The sequence below is a fragment of the Fringilla coelebs genome, assembly GCF_963513975.1.
Source record: "Fringilla coelebs genome assembly, chromosome: 26".
NCBI classification, from domain to species: Eukaryota; Metazoa; Chordata; class Aves; order Passeriformes; family Fringillidae; genus Fringilla; species Fringilla coelebs.
Genome location: NC_140052.1, coordinates 3,473,545 through 3,489,518, shown reverse-complemented (window position 1 = coordinate 3,489,518; position 15,974 = coordinate 3,473,545). Strand labels below are relative to the sequence as shown.

Genomic DNA, 15,974 nt, shown 5'->3' with positions numbered 1-15,974 from the left:
AAAAGAAGCCACTCCTGACCTACCCTAAAAACCAAGATTTTAATTTAAAAAGTTTCCTGAAGCACCCAAAAAATGGGAGATTTTATAAAAAGCAATTTGTGGCCTACCCCAAAATTCAAAGATTTTCATAAAAATCCATTCTTGACACACCCCAAAATTTGTGATTTTAATAATGAAGCTGCCCCAGCACAAGTTTTAGCCCAAAACTGTATTTCCTCTGACTAAACGTAATTACAGTTGAGGCGTTCTGCAGGGCCCAGGAGATGTAAATATATAGGTTAAACATAGTTAAAATTCCACATCCTACTTAATTGCAGGCATTTTCCACAGAACAAAATGAGCTTTTATCTTCACCATTTAATTATTAATAACCACGAACAATGTCACCACCTTCAAACAATAGCCCTGGCCTGAGAAGAAATTTCTCCCCAAATTTCCACAGGCACTGAGCGCACCTGGGGCAACAAGAAGGAATTTTGGGATGATTTTGGGAGGATTTTGGGGGGATTTTGGGGCGATTTTGGGGCGATTTTGGAGCGAGCAGGCCCTGAGCCTCTCCACCCCACCTGGACAGGGATTAATGACAGCAATTAGCAGGATTTTTGTGGGGTTGCCAAAGCCCTGAGAGGCACCAGCAGGATCCCTGACAGGGATTCCCAGGATCTGGAAGCCCCAGGAACAGAGAGAGCGCCTGGATCCGGCCGACTCAGCTGAATCATAATGGCTGCATTGCCATTACCTTTCCCGAACAAGGCCAACCTAAACACAGGCAGCTGCCTGGGATTTAGCAGGAGATTTACAGACAGCACCGGCCGCTGGGGCTGCCTGCAGACCTACAAATCACCACGGCTCCGGGAACACCCCGGATCCCCCCAAATCTGGGAGCACTTTGGGATTATTCCCGTTTTTTAAAAAAAAAATCCTCCCACCGTGGAGCTTCCCCGAGCCTGAGGGGCCTCCACGCTCCGGCTGCCACCCGGATCCCCTTTCCCTGGGTTTGAGGTTATTAACATCAAACATGTGATCGGCCACATGACAGGCTAAAGGCTAAAAAGGAAAAAAAATATATATATATATATAAAGAAAGAAATAAATAAGAAATCGCATCCAGAGGGGAAGGGAGGGACGGCAGCGTGGTGGGTGCACCTCCATGGCCGTGGATTACAACCATTCCTGGGAAATCGCTGCTTTCCAGCGGCCCGGAATGATGGAAGCCATGGCGGGAGGAGGTTTAATAACGGGGTGATTGTGTAACTTGGAGCCTCCCGGCGAAAGTTGAGGCACCCAGTGGATGTTCCTGGTGCATGGGGACGAGGATGGCACCGGATCAATTAGGGCAGCGAAATGTGCATCCCCCCCCCAGCCTCCTCCTCCTCCTCCTCCTCCCGATCCAGGAGTTTCTCCGCTAACGTATTTCTCTCCTCATTAACTGCTTCGGTGTCTTCTGCTCTTTCCAAAATAGTACCTACTATAACGGGGCCGCAGAGGGGGCCAGCTGGCACCCGCCGCAGGGCATCCAGACACGGAGCAGGGATTTGGGGGAGGAAAGACACGGGGGGCTGGCTGGACGAGGGCAGGGAGGGCTCTCATCCCCCCCCCTTCCCCAAAATCCCCCAGTTCCACCCAAAGCAGGGGTTCAGCACCCCAATCTTGGGGATGTGATGAGGCCCAGGCCAGGATGGGGATTCCCTCCCCCCACACACACAAAAGGGATGTCCCCTGCTGTCACCCCTCCTTGTCACCCCCAGGCAGGCAGCACCGCTCTGGGCCCCCATCCCACAGAATGGAAGGAGGGAGCTGCATCCTCTTGGACCAGGGGAGGCTAAAAATGCCTCCTCTCACCCCTCAGCACAAGTGCCCCCCACCAGCCAGAGATGCCCCCCAAGCCAAAGGCCCCTCAGCTCCTCTGCAGAGGTTTCTGACCGAACAGGGGGTGTCCCCCCAGCCCGACCCCCCCATCAGGGCTCTCCCTTATGGGGGCTGTCCCACTGGACCCCCCCTCCGGCTGCTCCAGGCCTCCCCCTCCCCTCTCTCTAGGGGATAACCCCCTAAACCACGCTCTCCCCCTGATTTTCCAGCCTCCCCTCAGCCTGGGGGTGCCCCTCAATCTCCCCCCACTCAGGGGATGACCCCCCCCAAACCAGAGTCCTCCCTAAGGGGGGGTCACCCACCAGAACACCCCCTCCTCACCACCCCGGCTATCCCTGCCCTGCCAGCCCCCAGGGCCCTCCTTTAACGGGGGTGCCCCGCCACAACACCCCCCCAAAATCCCGCTGCCCCCGCCCTTTCTCGGTTCCCCCCCACCCTGGGGACCCCCCCCCCAAACCAGGCTCCCCCTCCAGAGCAGGTTCCCCTCACCCAAACCAGGCATCCCCCTCCCTTTCTCCGGGTTTCCCCAGCCGGGGAGAGGGGGGGCTCCGCTAACCTGGGGACCCCCCCAAACCAGGCATACCCCCATATTTCTCGGGAATATCCCCCGAAACCAGGCTCCCCCTCCTCCGCTGTCACGCTCCCTCCCTCTCCTTTCTCCGGGCTCCTCCAACCTGGGGACCCCCCCCGAATGAGCCTGCCTCCCTTTCTTCGGGCTCCCCCACTTTGCAGACGCCCCCCTTTAACCACGCTCCCCTCTCCTTTCTGGGGGCTCCCCCAGCTTGGCATCCCCCCCTAAAATCACGCTTCACCCCCCCCCCTTTCCTCCGGCCTCCCCCAAACCAGGTGCCCCCCCACAAAGCAGGCAGGTTCCCCTCCCCTTCCTCGGGGCTCCCCCAGCTCGGGGACCCCCCCAAACCTCGCTCGCCCCCCATTTCTCGTGGCCCCCCTCCGCCGAGCCCCCCCCGCGCCCCCCGCGCAGGCAGGGGGCGCCCTCGCCGCCCCCTCACCCTTGACGATGCGCTCGGTGGTCGGCAGCTTGTTGTGGCCGCGCCCGGACATGGTGGCGGCGGCGGCAGCAGCAACGGCACCGCTCCCCGCCGTGCCCCGCTCCGCTGCCCTCACCCGGAGCGGGGGCCGCGCGGGTGCTCCCGGCGGACCCGCTGGGCTGCCCCGGCGGCGGCTCCGCGGCGCTGCGCTCCCCCCGTCCCGCCCCCGCCGCCGCCGCCACACCGCCCTCCGCCCTCTGCCCCCCCCCCCGCCCGCGCCTGCGCCACGCCCGCCCCGCCCCGCCCGCCATCTTGGAGGGGAAGGGGGCGTTGCTAAGCAACGGGGGGGGCAACATGGCGGCGGCGCTGAGCTGAGGGGGGAGCGCGGGGATGGCGCTGGGGGTGCTTGGGCAGCCCCCGGCACTGCCCTCGGGCACAGCTTCGCTGCTGCGGGAGGAGAGCGGGGAGAGCCCGCACTGCCCTGGGAGGGGCTGTAAGGATCAGCCGGTGCCGCCGCTGCTGTGGGCAGGGACACCTTCCACTGTCCCAGGGTGCTCCAGGCGGGCCTTGGACACTTGAGGGATCCAGGGGCAGCGCCAGCTTCTCTGGGGATTTTGTCCCATCCCCTCGCCACCCTGCCAGCCAGGAATTCCTCCCCGGTATCCCATCCATCCCTGCCTTCTGGCGGTGGGAATCCATCCCTTGTCCCACGTTTCCTACTGAAACGCATCCGGGAGGTTCCCACACAGAGCGGACACTGACACTTCAGGGACCGTCACACCAGGGGTTTTAAAATTCCCGCACACTTTTTCAGTGTCTTCCATTTGGGGGAAAACCATGCTGGACATGGAGAAAGGTGCCTGAAAGTCCTTAAGAAAGGACTTTCCTTCCCAATCTCCCATCCATCCCTGCCCTCTGGCAGTGGGAGCCATTCCCTGTGTCCTGTCCCTCCATCCTTGTCCCCAGTCCCTCTCCAGCTCTCCTGGAGCCCCTCCAGGCCCTGCAAGGGGCTCTGAGCTCTCCCTGGAGCTTTCTCTTCTCCCTTGGGCACTGCCAGGGATCCAGGGGCAGCCACAGCTGCTCTGGGAACTCCATCCCAGCCCCTCCCCACCCTCATTCCTTCCAAAAATCCCACCCCAATCTCACTTTTCCCAGCTTGAAGCCATCCCCTGTGTCCTGTCCCCACATCCCTTGTCCCCAGTCCCCCTCCAGCTCTCCTGGAACCCTTCAGGCCCTGGAAGGGGCTCTGAGCTCTCCCTGGAGCCTTCCCTTCCCCAGCTGAACACCCCCAGCTCTCCCAGCCTGGCTCCAGAGCTGATATTCCTCAGACAGAAAATTTTTGAGGGAAAGGCAAAGCAGACGATGGTCTGTGTCTGCCACTTTTAGGTGAAGGAGGACAGGTTTAGATGGGATATTGGGAAGGAATTCCTGGCTGGGATGGAATTCCCAGAGAAGCTGTGGCTGTCCCTGGATCCCTGGAAGTGCCCAAGGCCAGGTTGGAGCAATTTTGGATAGTAAAAGGTGTCCCTGCCACGGCAGGGGTGGCACTGGATGGGCTTTGACCAACCCAAACCATTCCAGGAATTCCATGACCCCATCCAGCAGGGTTTTCTGAGGTTACTCAGGTTCCAGGCATTCAGCAAAACACAAGGATTTTGCAGCAGGAAAGAGCCCACCCAAAGCCCCCCTGGAAGTGCTGATGAGCAGGAGCAAGTCCAATGCTCACCGTGACCTTCCTTGCTTAATAAAACATTATTTTTTTTTAATAAAGCACCTCACAATATCAAGATTTGGTTTCTTTAGCTGCAACAGGGTTTCTAAAAATTTAGTTTGCTGCTCAGAGCTGGCAGATGGGGGGGGGGGGGTGAATAGTGTAAAAAGAGGCAAAAAAGGGGAAGTAGAAAAGCAAAGTTTGCTTTTATTTTTTTCCCTAATGGAGGGTAGGAAAACAAGGACACAAACACTGCCAGGAGGCTGGCTAGTGTGAGCTGGGGAGGAATACAGCATCCAACACCTCCCAGCTTGGAAATATATTTCAGAAAAATAAATTTTAAAAAATATATATATATAAATAATTGAGGGATTTTGGAGCCGCAAAGGCCGTGCCATGCGGGCAGGCTGGGGCTTGTCAGTGCCACCTTCTGTCAACCGCGCCGCACTGCACAGCCAGGGAAATCCAGCTGGAAAAGCGGGATTGCATCACCCAGCCCGGCTCCAAGCCTTCCCCTTGGAAAAATCCTGAGCCAGCAGCGCTCCCACCCCTCCATCCCCCACCGGCAGGGAGGATTTCATACCGAGCACGCCGGGACCCTCCGTCATTACAGAATATATTTTATTTATGGAATTTTACAAATATCTGTACAATTCACGTGACATTTAAGTTAACGCTCTTTGTTTCTCTCCTACAACACCTGAGTTATAATTGAAATACTGAGATGGAACTCGAGGGGAAGGAGACACGGGTGAAAATCCACGAGGGGCTGGGTTTGGGTGGGTTCCCATCCCCTTCCCACCGGCAGGTGCCAGCCTGCCCAGAGGGAACAGGAGCTCTCCTTGGTGGCAGGGCAGCCCCGCTTCTCACCCCCCAATCCCAAAATCTCCGGGCTGCAGATTCCTCAGGAAACAGGGATCAACTGGAAACGAGGAGACGGCGGAGCTGTGATCCCCACAGTGAATCCTGCCAGCTCTGAGGACGCCAAGCCCTGCTCTCTGCCACCTCCCAGCTCCTGGGGACCTCCCAGGCACACTCCAGAGGGGACAAACCCCCATTGCCCCCTGTCCTCCCCCATGGAGGTTTTTCCAGCCAGCTGCGTGGTGTTTTCCAAGTGCTTCCTTGAGAGAGAGGAGAGGGCACCTGTGCCCCTGAAAGGACTCAGATTTTCCACATCGAGTCAGTCAGCTGGGGCTGCTCTCTCAAGCAAGGAAAAAAGTGTTTCCAATGGCCCTTTGGTGCTGGAACCTGCAGCACAGGGAATGCCTGCCAGGTGATGAATGACTGCCCCAGCCAGCACAGGCCATGCTGCTCTGCTCCAGTGGGAAAAGTGACTTTTGGTGACAATCCACAAGGGACGCCACATGGGACAAAGTGGAGTCACCCGAGGACAGTGTGGCACCGTCAGGTCATCCCAAAAAGGCTCCCTGCTCCTCCAGAATTGATCTTTAGGTTTTGGGGTGCAGGACAAAGCCAAGAGCCAGCGGTGCTGAGGGGACAAATGCCCAGACTAGAAAAGCCACTGAGAGTGCAGGTGATGATCCATGAGGATCCTGGCAGTGCCAGAGGGCACGGGCTCGGTGACAGCTGTTGGAAGCTTAGGAAGAACATCACCCAGCTGGGAACTAGAGGAATTCAGGGATTACAGAGATCCAGCCAGGGTACAACGCTGCCAGGGGTGCTGAGCCTGTGCCAGGGCCCTCTGTCTGAGATGGGCAGCAATAATACCTGGCACAGCCTCAGGTTTGCTTTCCTCAGCGGGCAAAGAGAAGGTGTGGGAGCCTCAGCTGCAGCACAGTGCCACCACTCTGTCACACACACACACCTGCACAGGTGGGGAGTGAAGGAAGACACTTCACAAACACTTCCAGAGCACCTGCACCTCTCCTCCATCCCAATCCAGCGCCCAAGCATGAGGGATTCCCCTGAATCCACACGGCCACAAGCTTACACCAGGTACAGGACGAGGGCTCTGGGGGCAAAAGGGGTGTGAGGGAACCTCAAGCAACACAGGTGGGGTGGACAACCTTATCAATATGATAATAAGTAATTCACCTAGTGAATCTGGAACGCCAGCCCCGAGGAAGAGCTGGGAAGTGCCTGGAACACCCTTCTCTGGCTACTCCCTAAGGCTGGGAACACGCAACCTAAAGAGGTTCACAGTCTGAGTTTTGCTTTTAAAAACACCCCCCACCCCACCCTGAACCTTAGCACTGTTTAAAAACTGGTGGCTGCTCCTGGGTGTCACCGTGAGCTCGGACACAGCCTGAGGAGAAATCCCTGGGCTGGAGCGGCGGCCGGGCAGGGCTCTGCTCTCATCCCCTTCTGAGCAGCCCTCACAGAGGAGGAGCTGGGCTTTGCCCCTCATTCCAGCTGCAGGGACTGAAGGGAGGGTCAGGGCATCCTGGCAGGCTTCAGCCCAAGTGTCACTCCAACCCAGTTTGGTGCGCTCTGCTCTGAGCACTGACAGCCCAAATGTGCTTTAAAACCCCTGCCCTCTTCACCCCACTCTTGCCAGGGCATTGTCCGGGCTGAAACGGAGCAAAAGCAGTTGGATGATGGTGACATCGTGAACCTCCTCATCCTCAGAGAGCACAGCTCTGAGGGCTGGCTGTGGGGAAGGCTCTGAGAAGGGTCTGTCCCTGTCTGTCCCCATCACACACCCCCAGAGGGGTCAGGACAGCCTCATGTCCCGTGGGAACGCTCCAAGCACCACGAGAGGAGCAGCACGGCTGGAGCAGCTCCTGTCTCCCCATTCCATCCTTCCTGGGAGAGGCAAGGAGAGAAGGGATATGACACTGGACAGAGTCAGGTCAGTTCTATGGGAAGGGGAATTCCACTCCCCTCAGCCTTAAACCAGAAAAAAATCCATGGAATAGCTTTCAAAGCAATGTCTCTCCTGTAGTGTGAGGTCAGTGCCCGCACAGGTACCGTCGTATGTTTGCAGCAGGAAAAGGAAAGAAAAAAAAAAAGAAAAAAAAAACCCTTTCCCCCCCCAAAAAAAACCATGGAAAAATTGGATCAGGGCTGCAGCTCGGGCTGGTCCTACCCTATCTGGATCTGCCCCGAGTACATGGTGAGCAGCACCATGATGGTGAAGCCCGTGAGCAGCCCCGCGTTCTGGATGGCGAAGGTGATCAGGGCGCTGCCGTTCTGCTCATCCTCCCGGCTCACCTCGTTCATCTCAGGGAACTGCAGGGGAAAACATCGGGATGGCAGGGCTCAGTGACAGCCCCATCCTTCCTCAGCAAACACCCACCAGCCTCCCATCCCGGGGATTTCAGCCAGGCAAAGCAAAGCAGAGATATCTGCATGTGCCGAGGGGACAGAGCAAACCCCGCCATGCCTGCAGGCTGAGGGCAAGCAGAGCTTTTCCTAGGAAAAAAACCCAGGGCTCAGGGATCTAGGCTCAGGATTTGGGGCTCAGGATTTACCATGTCAGCCAGTGCTATGTACAGGAACATCCCTCCAGCCAGAGCAAAGATCCAGTTGGCAGAGAAGTGGCTGCCAGCCACGATGCCGAAGGCCAGGCCCACGTAGCAGCAGCAGGCAGAGATGAAGTTGAAGAAGAGTGCCTGGCGAATGGTCATCCCAGCATTCAGCAGGATCACAAAGTCCCCTGAGGGAGAAGAAGATGGGAGGATGAGGAGGGAAGGGCTGTCAGCAGCACTGGGACAACACTGACTTGAATTCCTAGAAACCTGGAATATCCCGAGTTGGAAGGGACACAAAGGATCAGAGTCCAACCCCTGGAGTGCACAGAACACCCCAAACATCACAGGATGTGCCAGCTCAAGTGTGGGGTCCCTGTGGCTGCTGGCACTGGGCACTGACCATCACACTGCCCCTAAATTCAGACATTCACACCCAAACCTGCCTCTCCTTCACTGACCATTCCACTACTCCTAAATTCAGACATTCACACCCAAACCTGCCTCTCCTTCACTGACCATTCCACTACTCCTAAATTCAGACATTCACACCCAAACCCACCTCCCTCCTCATCTGCCCCTAAATTTGGACATTCACACCCAAACTTGCCTCCCACTCACTGACCACAGCACTGTCCCTAAACCCACACATTCACACCCAACCCCGTCTCCCCTCCACTGACCACTCCAAATTCAGACATTCCCACCCAAACCCACCTCCCCTCCACTGACCTCTCCAAATTCAGACATTCCCATCCAAACCCACCTCCCCTCCACTGACCTCTCCAAATTCAGTCATTCCCACCCAAACCCACCTCCCCTCCACTGACCTCTCCAAATTCAGACATTCCCACCCAAACCCGCCTCCCCCCTCCCAAACCAACGAGGTGTTGAGAGGGTTTTTTTTTTGTCTTCAGATGCCTCCATCTAAATTTAAATCTCAGACATCATATTACCTCGTTATTTTTAGAGCGGCGATTACTCAGAGCCGTTTACAGCCCTCCCTCTCCCCCCTCTCAGCAGCATCACTGTTCATTGCACCCCAAACCTGCCTTTCTGGATGGACAAAGGACAGACCCCAGAGTGAGCAGGAGCAGGGGCAGCCCCAAGGAGTGACATACCCAGCTCGTGTGGGAACTCCTCGCAGAGGATGGCCACGGAGGTGCTGATCCCTTGGAAAACAGACACGGTGAAGGAGGCGCCGATGGCCAGGCCGTCGATGAAGTTGTGGAGGCCATCGCTGAGCGTGATCATCCAGGCCAGAGTCCCAATGTCCGAGTACCTCACCTCCTTCAGCCAGTAGCACGCACTCTGGGAGGCCTGCAGGTCCTGCCACAGCACCCCAAAATGGGGATCAGCACCCAAATCCCTCCTCCAGATGGGAAACTCACCCCACTAATGGAACTGGCACAGCAGAGCTGTTTGGTCCCGGCACACACAGAGAATTTGGGCTGCAGAACTGGTTTTAACTGACAGGTGGGGTTTTGTCACAATGCCATGGGATGAGGCGCTCACCTGGACAGAGAGGGAGCCCACCACAGCCTTCTCATCCCCTGAGGGGGGCTTGCATTCCAGGTCACTGGTGATGTGGGGGATCATGTGGTCCAGGTCCCCGTTCTGCAGCTTCTCCGTGACCCCCTCCTCCCGGTCCTTCTTGGAGGGCAGAGCCTCGGGGCCGTAGTGGCTGTGCCCGTGGTGGTGCTGTGGGATTTGGGCTGTCAGTCATCCCGATATTCCTGCTCTTTCCTGCCCCAGTACCCTGAAATTCCTGCTCTTTCCCACCCTGCCACCTCAATACCCCTGCTGTTTCCCACCCCACTATCCCAATACCCCTGCCATTTCCCACCCCTCCATCCTGAAATTCCTGCTGTTTCCTGCCCCACTATCCCAATATTCCTGCTCTTTCCAACCCAGCCATCCCATTATCCCTGCTGTTTCCCACCCCACTATCCCATTATCCTTGCTCTTTCCAACCCAGCCATCCTGTTATCCCTGTGGTTCCCCACCCCACTATCCCAATCCCCCTGCTGTTTCCCACCCCTCCACCTCAATATTCCTGCTGTTTCCCACCCCTCCATCCCATTATCCCTGCTCATTCCAACACAGCCATCCTGTTATCCCTGTGGTTCCCCACCCCCCTATCCCGATCCCCCTGCCGTTTCCCACCCCTCCATCCTGAAATTCCAGCTGTTTCCCACCCCTCCATCCTGAAATTCCAGCTGTTTCCCACCCCACCATCCCCTGCTCCACCTCACCTGGTCCTTCTGCTTCAGGAGCATCTTCAGGATCTTCTCTGTGAAGAAGAAGAGGTAGAAGCCCCCGAACACCACAGCGGATTTGGAAACGTAATAATCTTCCTGAGGGTTGAATCCAAACGCCTGCAGGCAGGAGGGGACCCAGGAGAGGATGAGGAGCAGGCCCTGGCAGTGTCCTTCATCTGCCTTTGCCCCTGGGGTGACACTGGAGGGGTGACACAGCTCTGACCTCTCTCTCAGGAGCAGCTGCTTTGGGGACAAGCTCAGGAAACACCTTTAATCTCCCTCACTCCCTCCTCCAAGCCGGCTGTGCCCCGAGGCATTGGATCCAGCACCTGCCCTGGGCAGGGATGCCAAAACCACTTGGGGACCTACCTCCAGGGCTAGAAAAAGCCAGAAAAGGCAATAAAACAACCAGGGATCTCCCTGGAGCCATTCCCTTCCAAACTCCAGCTCCGAGAGGCTTCCAGCCCTCCATACCTCGCTCTGGGCTCCCCTCCGACGCCGCCTTCCCCTTCTCCAGCCAGCGAGCGCCCAGAGAGAGAAACAGCCCCAGAGAGAGAGAGAGAGAAAAGCACAGACCCGCCAGTCCTCTCCCTACCTCGGGAATGAGCTGGAAGAGGGCGTTGGAGTAGAGAGTTCCAATCGCCAGAGCTATGAAGTAGAGGAGCAGCCGCTTGTAAAATGTCTTCTTCATGAAGGGCACCACGCTGGCTCCCACCAGCGAGCACAGGGAGATGACGGAGACGCAGAGGAAACCGTAACCCCAGACTGGCAGAGCCAAACCCACCCCGGGAGACGGGAGACGGGAAGGGACGAGATCAACGTGGGGATGGGCAGGGGAGGAATCCACACCAACAGCACAGAGAGAGGAGGGAGGGAGAGAAGAGGACATTCATTAGTGATTGTTGTTCATCTGGCGCCGCCTCCACAGGGCCAACCCGGCGCTCAGCGGCTTTGGGAATCTCAGCTGAGTTTGGGCAGCCAGGCCATGTCCCAGCCAGCCCCCAGCTCTGCTCCGTGGGCCGTTCCCAAGCCACAGAGCTCCCGGGTGCCCCCAGCACCTCGTACGCTCCAGCCCTATCCTGCAGCCAGTCCCTGCTGGGGTGCTCCAGGTGCTGGCAGGGCTGGAGTGTACCTCTGGCATTTCAATTCCTGGCAGATCAGGAATTAGAGGCGCTTGGTTTCTATGTCCAGCAAATAAAAGTTGCAATTCTGGAGCTGAAAAGCTTGGAAAAACATCCCACAGCCAGCACGGATGAGGCGTTCACTGCCTGGCAGCAAACAGGCAATGCCAGGGGGAAAAACCCACTGGAATTTTAAGGTTGGATGTGCCAAATCCAGCTCATCCTGTGAGGAGGCACCTGGACCACGTTCCAAAAGTTTCCAATCCGGGTGGATTTATTCAGCTCCAGAACTGCGCAATTACAACACAATTAATTTGCGATATTTCTGTCGGTCCCATCAGAGCACCAGGATACCTCATGGAAGGCAGAACCCTTGTGGGAACATCAGGCAAGGAGGAAAAAAAAAGGCCATTAAAGGATTTGTAAATGTTGGCTGATTCCAAAGGAAGCCAGAGCTTCTCCAGGCTGTTCTCAGTGCTTTTATAGAGATATTTTGCCATATTTTCATGGATATTTCAATTTTTTTTCCCTCTGGCTCATGCCAGTACTGCTGCCACAAATGTGGCTGAGCACATCCCTCCAAAAGATGCACTCCTGGACACCCAGAGCAGGAGCAAACAGCTTCTCCCAGCACACTCCCACTCCTCAGAGGTGGCAGGGAGGGCAGACACTGAGGGTTTCCTGGTGCTCAGAGGGGTGAGAAAAGCCCTGCACAGCCCCTTGAGCCAAGCCCTGAGCCTCGGGTGACGAGGGGTCGGATCGATTCGGCGGGGTGGAGGCAGAGAGGGCGCCCACGGAGCTGCCCCCGGAGACGGGAGAGAGGCAGGGACGTTCTACCGCACCTCTGGGATGAGCTGGAAGAGCGCGTTAGAGAGCAGCGTGCCGATGGAGAGCGCGATGAAAAACAGCAGCACCCGGCTGAAAAAGGCCTTCTGGGAACACGGCACGATGAGGACTCCGAGCAGGGAGGCCACGTTAATCATGGACACACTGAGAAAACCAAAGCCCCACACTGCGGAACGAGAAGAAACGAGGGCCAGACATTACCGAGGCTCTCGGAGAGCCCGGACCCGGGCGGGTGGGAAAGGCTCCGGGGCTGCTCCCCGTGCTCTGGCTGCTCCAGGTGAGACAAAACCGTCCTGTTTGGTGCGGGGAAGGTGGGAATGAAGCCACGGGGTTCCTTGGAAAAGGTTTTCCCGAGCCAGCCCCAGCGTGGGAGAAGCCAAGCTGTGCTCAGGGCCGCTGATCCAAGACCTTGGGCAGTGCTGGGACCGGGATGGGCGGGAGCTGGCTGAGCATCTGCCGGCGGCTGGAGGACAGTGGGTCCCTCCAGGTCACCCCCTCCCACCCAGGGGAACCCACAGCAGAGTCCCCTCCTCATCCAGCTATCCCGGAGGCACAGAGCTTATCCCAGCAAAACCACACCACGGCACCATCCACAGCAAGGAAAACTCAGTCAGGATTGCCAGCTGCTGTAGGCAGGCAACTCCCATGAATGGGAAATGGCTGTTCCTCATGTCCCCAAGCTCCATGCCCAGAACCAGGCAGTACCTGTAGCCCCCCCCAGCACCCCAATTACCTTCAGCTGAGCTGGGCCTGCTCTCCTCTGTCTGCTCATTCTCCTCATTTTCCAGGTTTTCGGAGGCGCACGCCCCTGACTCCAGCTGCTGCAGGATGGTGGGGCAGAACTCCTTGAACTCGCTGTGCCCCACAGGGGAGCCCTCGCTCAGGTTGTGGATGGCAAAAAGCTCCACAGAGCTGAAGCACTGGGGGAGGGAAGGGACAGAAATGTGCCTTGAGACCCCCACAGCTCCGCAGGGAGATTTCAGGAATCTGCAGGGAAATTTTGGGGGCCCACGGGGAGGTTTTGGGGGTCCCCTCCTTACACGAGAGAGGTTCAGGCGCTGCTGAGGTGTTTGGGAGACATTGGCGTGTCCCACTCCCACATCCAGGCGGTTCAGCAGGGCCTTGAGCTGCTTCAGGCTCAAGGTCTGGCTCTCCCCGTAGCGCTGGAGCAGATCCTGCAGGAAGGAGGCTGCCGAGACGCCGGGGCCGTCCCTGCCCGCCCGGACCTGCGGGCAGGGGAGGAGGCAGAGCAGCAGGAGCAGGCAGCAGCTCCGGGGGCCCACGCTGGGGATCATGGTGCCTCTGGGATGCTGGGAGAGAAACCACACTGCTGTTGGCTTTGGCATTCCCAGCGCTCCAACCGCGGCTGCTCCACCCCACCGATGGATTTCTCCTCAGGGAAAAAGGGAACAGCGCTGCAAGCACCCAGATCCTGAGGAGGACTCAACATTTTTCCACAATCTGTCCATGCAAAACCACCCCCTCCTCCTCCACCCTGAGCCACCCCAAGCCCCTCACTCACCCTGGGGGGCTGCCAGGACACGGCTCCTGGGGGCTCTCCAGCTCCGCAGCACCTCGGGGACCCTGGGAAGAGCAGGATGGTCAGGAAGCGGGCAGGGCTGTGCCAAAACCCAGCTGTGCCAGCCCCAAATCAGCTCTGGGGGGGATGTGAGGAGCCACACTCCAGCCCTGGCCACGCTTGGGTCCCCTCAGTGTCACCGGGGCTGGGACACAAACGCCGCAATGCTCGGAGGAACACGACAGCCCCGGGGACAGAGGTGGCCTGTTCATTAGGTTATAATTTAACCAGGATAATTACCATGAACCGAGTGCTTCCCCGCTCTAACTGTAGGTGCCTTTATAGTGTTTGCCCAGAATCAATCCTTGCCCTCTCTGTCCCTTTCATATGTGCCGGGAATTGATAAAAGAGGGGTGGCACAGCCCCGGGGTGCAAAGGAAGGGGCGCAGGGAGAGGAGGGGACGCCAGGCACGACCTGCACGTCCACCCTGGGAGGCACCCAGGAGCTCAGGCTGCCTTCCTGGGAAAGCTTCCCTGAAAGGTGGATGGCAAATTTGGGATTGGCAAGGAGAAAATAAAAATCTGCTGCCTCCATCAATGCAGCAGCCGTCCCAGCCCAGTGTGGGGCTCCAGGTGCTCCCAACCCAGCCCTGGACACCCCACAGTGCCTGGCCTGTGCTGACAGCTCACAGGCTCCAGTCTCTTCCAAAAACCAGGACATTTTTGAAGCCTGGCCAAGCAATTGTTCCAAAAATAACCTGGGGCCAGGCTTTCCACGCCGAGGGGCTGCAGGGAACCCGCAGGAGCCCACTCCCCATGCAGGACCCCACTGCCCCTGAAGGCTCCCACATTCCCACAGGTTTTACCAGCTTACCACCACTTTGTGAGCTTTGTTCTCAGAGAGCTTTTAGCCTTCTCCTGCCAGGGCTTAGCTCGGATGCTTTGACTTAACCCCTCTCCTCCCAAAACGAGGGAGGGAGCCCATCCAGAGCGGTGCTGCTGCTGGGAACACCCTGCTGGGTGGGGAGACCCGAGGGATCTCTGCCTCTTCAGCAGCGAGCCCAGACCCTTCCTCTGCCTCCCTATCCCAATCCACCCTTCCAGGTGGGTCCTCCTGGGCTCCGTGGGACATTCAGGCTGCCGGTCACTCCCACAGGTGCTGGCACACAACCCAACGTGCTGAAGGTATCTCCCAGTTAGCCTCACGTCCTGCTGGCTGCCCTTTCCAGCCGGGTGCTCCCCAAATCCCCGGTGCCACCGGGAGCCCTCCTGCTCCCTGCACACCGATAGCCTGGCCCGTGCCAAGGCACGCAGCTCTCTCCGCTGCCAAAACCCCTCCCGGGGGTTTCTCCCAAAGCCGGGCTCAGCCGGATACACCCAGGCTGGAAAACCGGACCTCAACTTTCCCCCCGCTGCCAAAGGAAAGGCAGGAAGGGCAGAGCCGGGCAGCGGCCGGAGCTGCACAGGCTCGCTCCGTTTTAGGGCAAAACGAGGTGGAGGAGCCGCCCCTGCAGGAGAGAAGGGCCCAAAGAGGCACATCCCAGGGGGCTCCGACCTGCTACAATCCCGAGGTAGGGCAGGAGGGTGCCGAGCACACCCAGCCCAGCATCCCGGCACAAACACCAAAGGACACCGAGCCTCGCCATCCCCACCGCCAGCTGCGACCCCCACCGGAGCCCCCCGGCCCGCTACCTTCAAGGGCGTCCTCCCACCGGGATGCGCTCCCGGAGCCCGGAGCCAGCGCCTGACCTACTTTATCGGGCTGGGGCACGGACGGACAAACCGCTGCCACGCGAAGGGCCGGCTGCCCGGGAGGGATGTGCCCGGGAGCGATGCCACGACAGCACCACGCAGCTCCCGAGGCCGGGCAAACCCTTCCCATCTCCCTGGACTGCACTTCCCGGAGATCAGCGATGCCGGCCGCAATCCGCACATCCCCCCCCGCCGCTCGGAGCGGGAAGGTGACGCCGGGAATGAGAACCGCTGGCACAGCCGAGCATGACCCCGGCGACGTCAGCCCCGCGCCAGGCGCTGCCCGAAATCCCGCGCGGGGATTGCCGCAAACCGGGAGGGGACAAGGCCAGCGGGACCCCGAATTCCAGCCCCGGACCCATCCCGCTCCTGTCAGCGGTCGGAGCCGGCGGGGCCTTCCGGAGCAATCGCGCTCCACGTGTCCTGCGGCAAGCAGGGCTCCAGGAGACGGAGGTTTTCCGTGCCCTGCGGCTGT

The 15,974-nt window shown here is 58.5% G+C and overlaps 2 protein-coding genes across 7 annotated transcripts in view; both read right to left on the bottom strand.

Moving 5' to 3' along the window:
* PPP3CC (protein phosphatase 3 catalytic subunit gamma) overlaps positions 1–3,076 on the bottom strand; it is a 50,801-nt gene extending 47,725 nt beyond the window's left edge. For all 6 annotated transcript variants that reach the window (XM_084221865.1, XM_084221867.1, XM_084221869.1 and 3 more), the window contains exon 1: positions 2,880–3,076. In XM_084221865.1, the coding sequence (XP_084077991.1) occupies positions 2,880–2,931 (52 nt within the window). In that variant the 5' untranslated portion in view covers positions 2,932–3,076. The remainder of the gene's footprint in view (positions 1–2,879) is intronic.
* A 2,245-nt stretch (positions 3,077–5,321) lies between these two features.
* Positions 5,322–15,629, bottom strand: SLC39A14 (solute carrier family 39 member 14; the record flags this gene model as incomplete). The annotated part of the gene is made up of 10 exons (XM_084221783.1): positions 5,322–7,761; positions 8,004–8,188; positions 9,122–9,329; positions 9,516–9,701; positions 10,256–10,378; positions 10,857–11,026; positions 12,962–13,148; positions 13,269–13,538; positions 13,751–13,812; positions 15,440–15,629. 10 exons carry the CDS (start codon positions 15,627–15,629, stop codon positions 7,615–7,617), a joined length of 1,728 nt encoding a protein of 575 aa, XP_084077909.1. The 3' UTR covers positions 5,322–7,614.
* Positions 15,630–15,974: the final 345 nt, after the last annotated feature.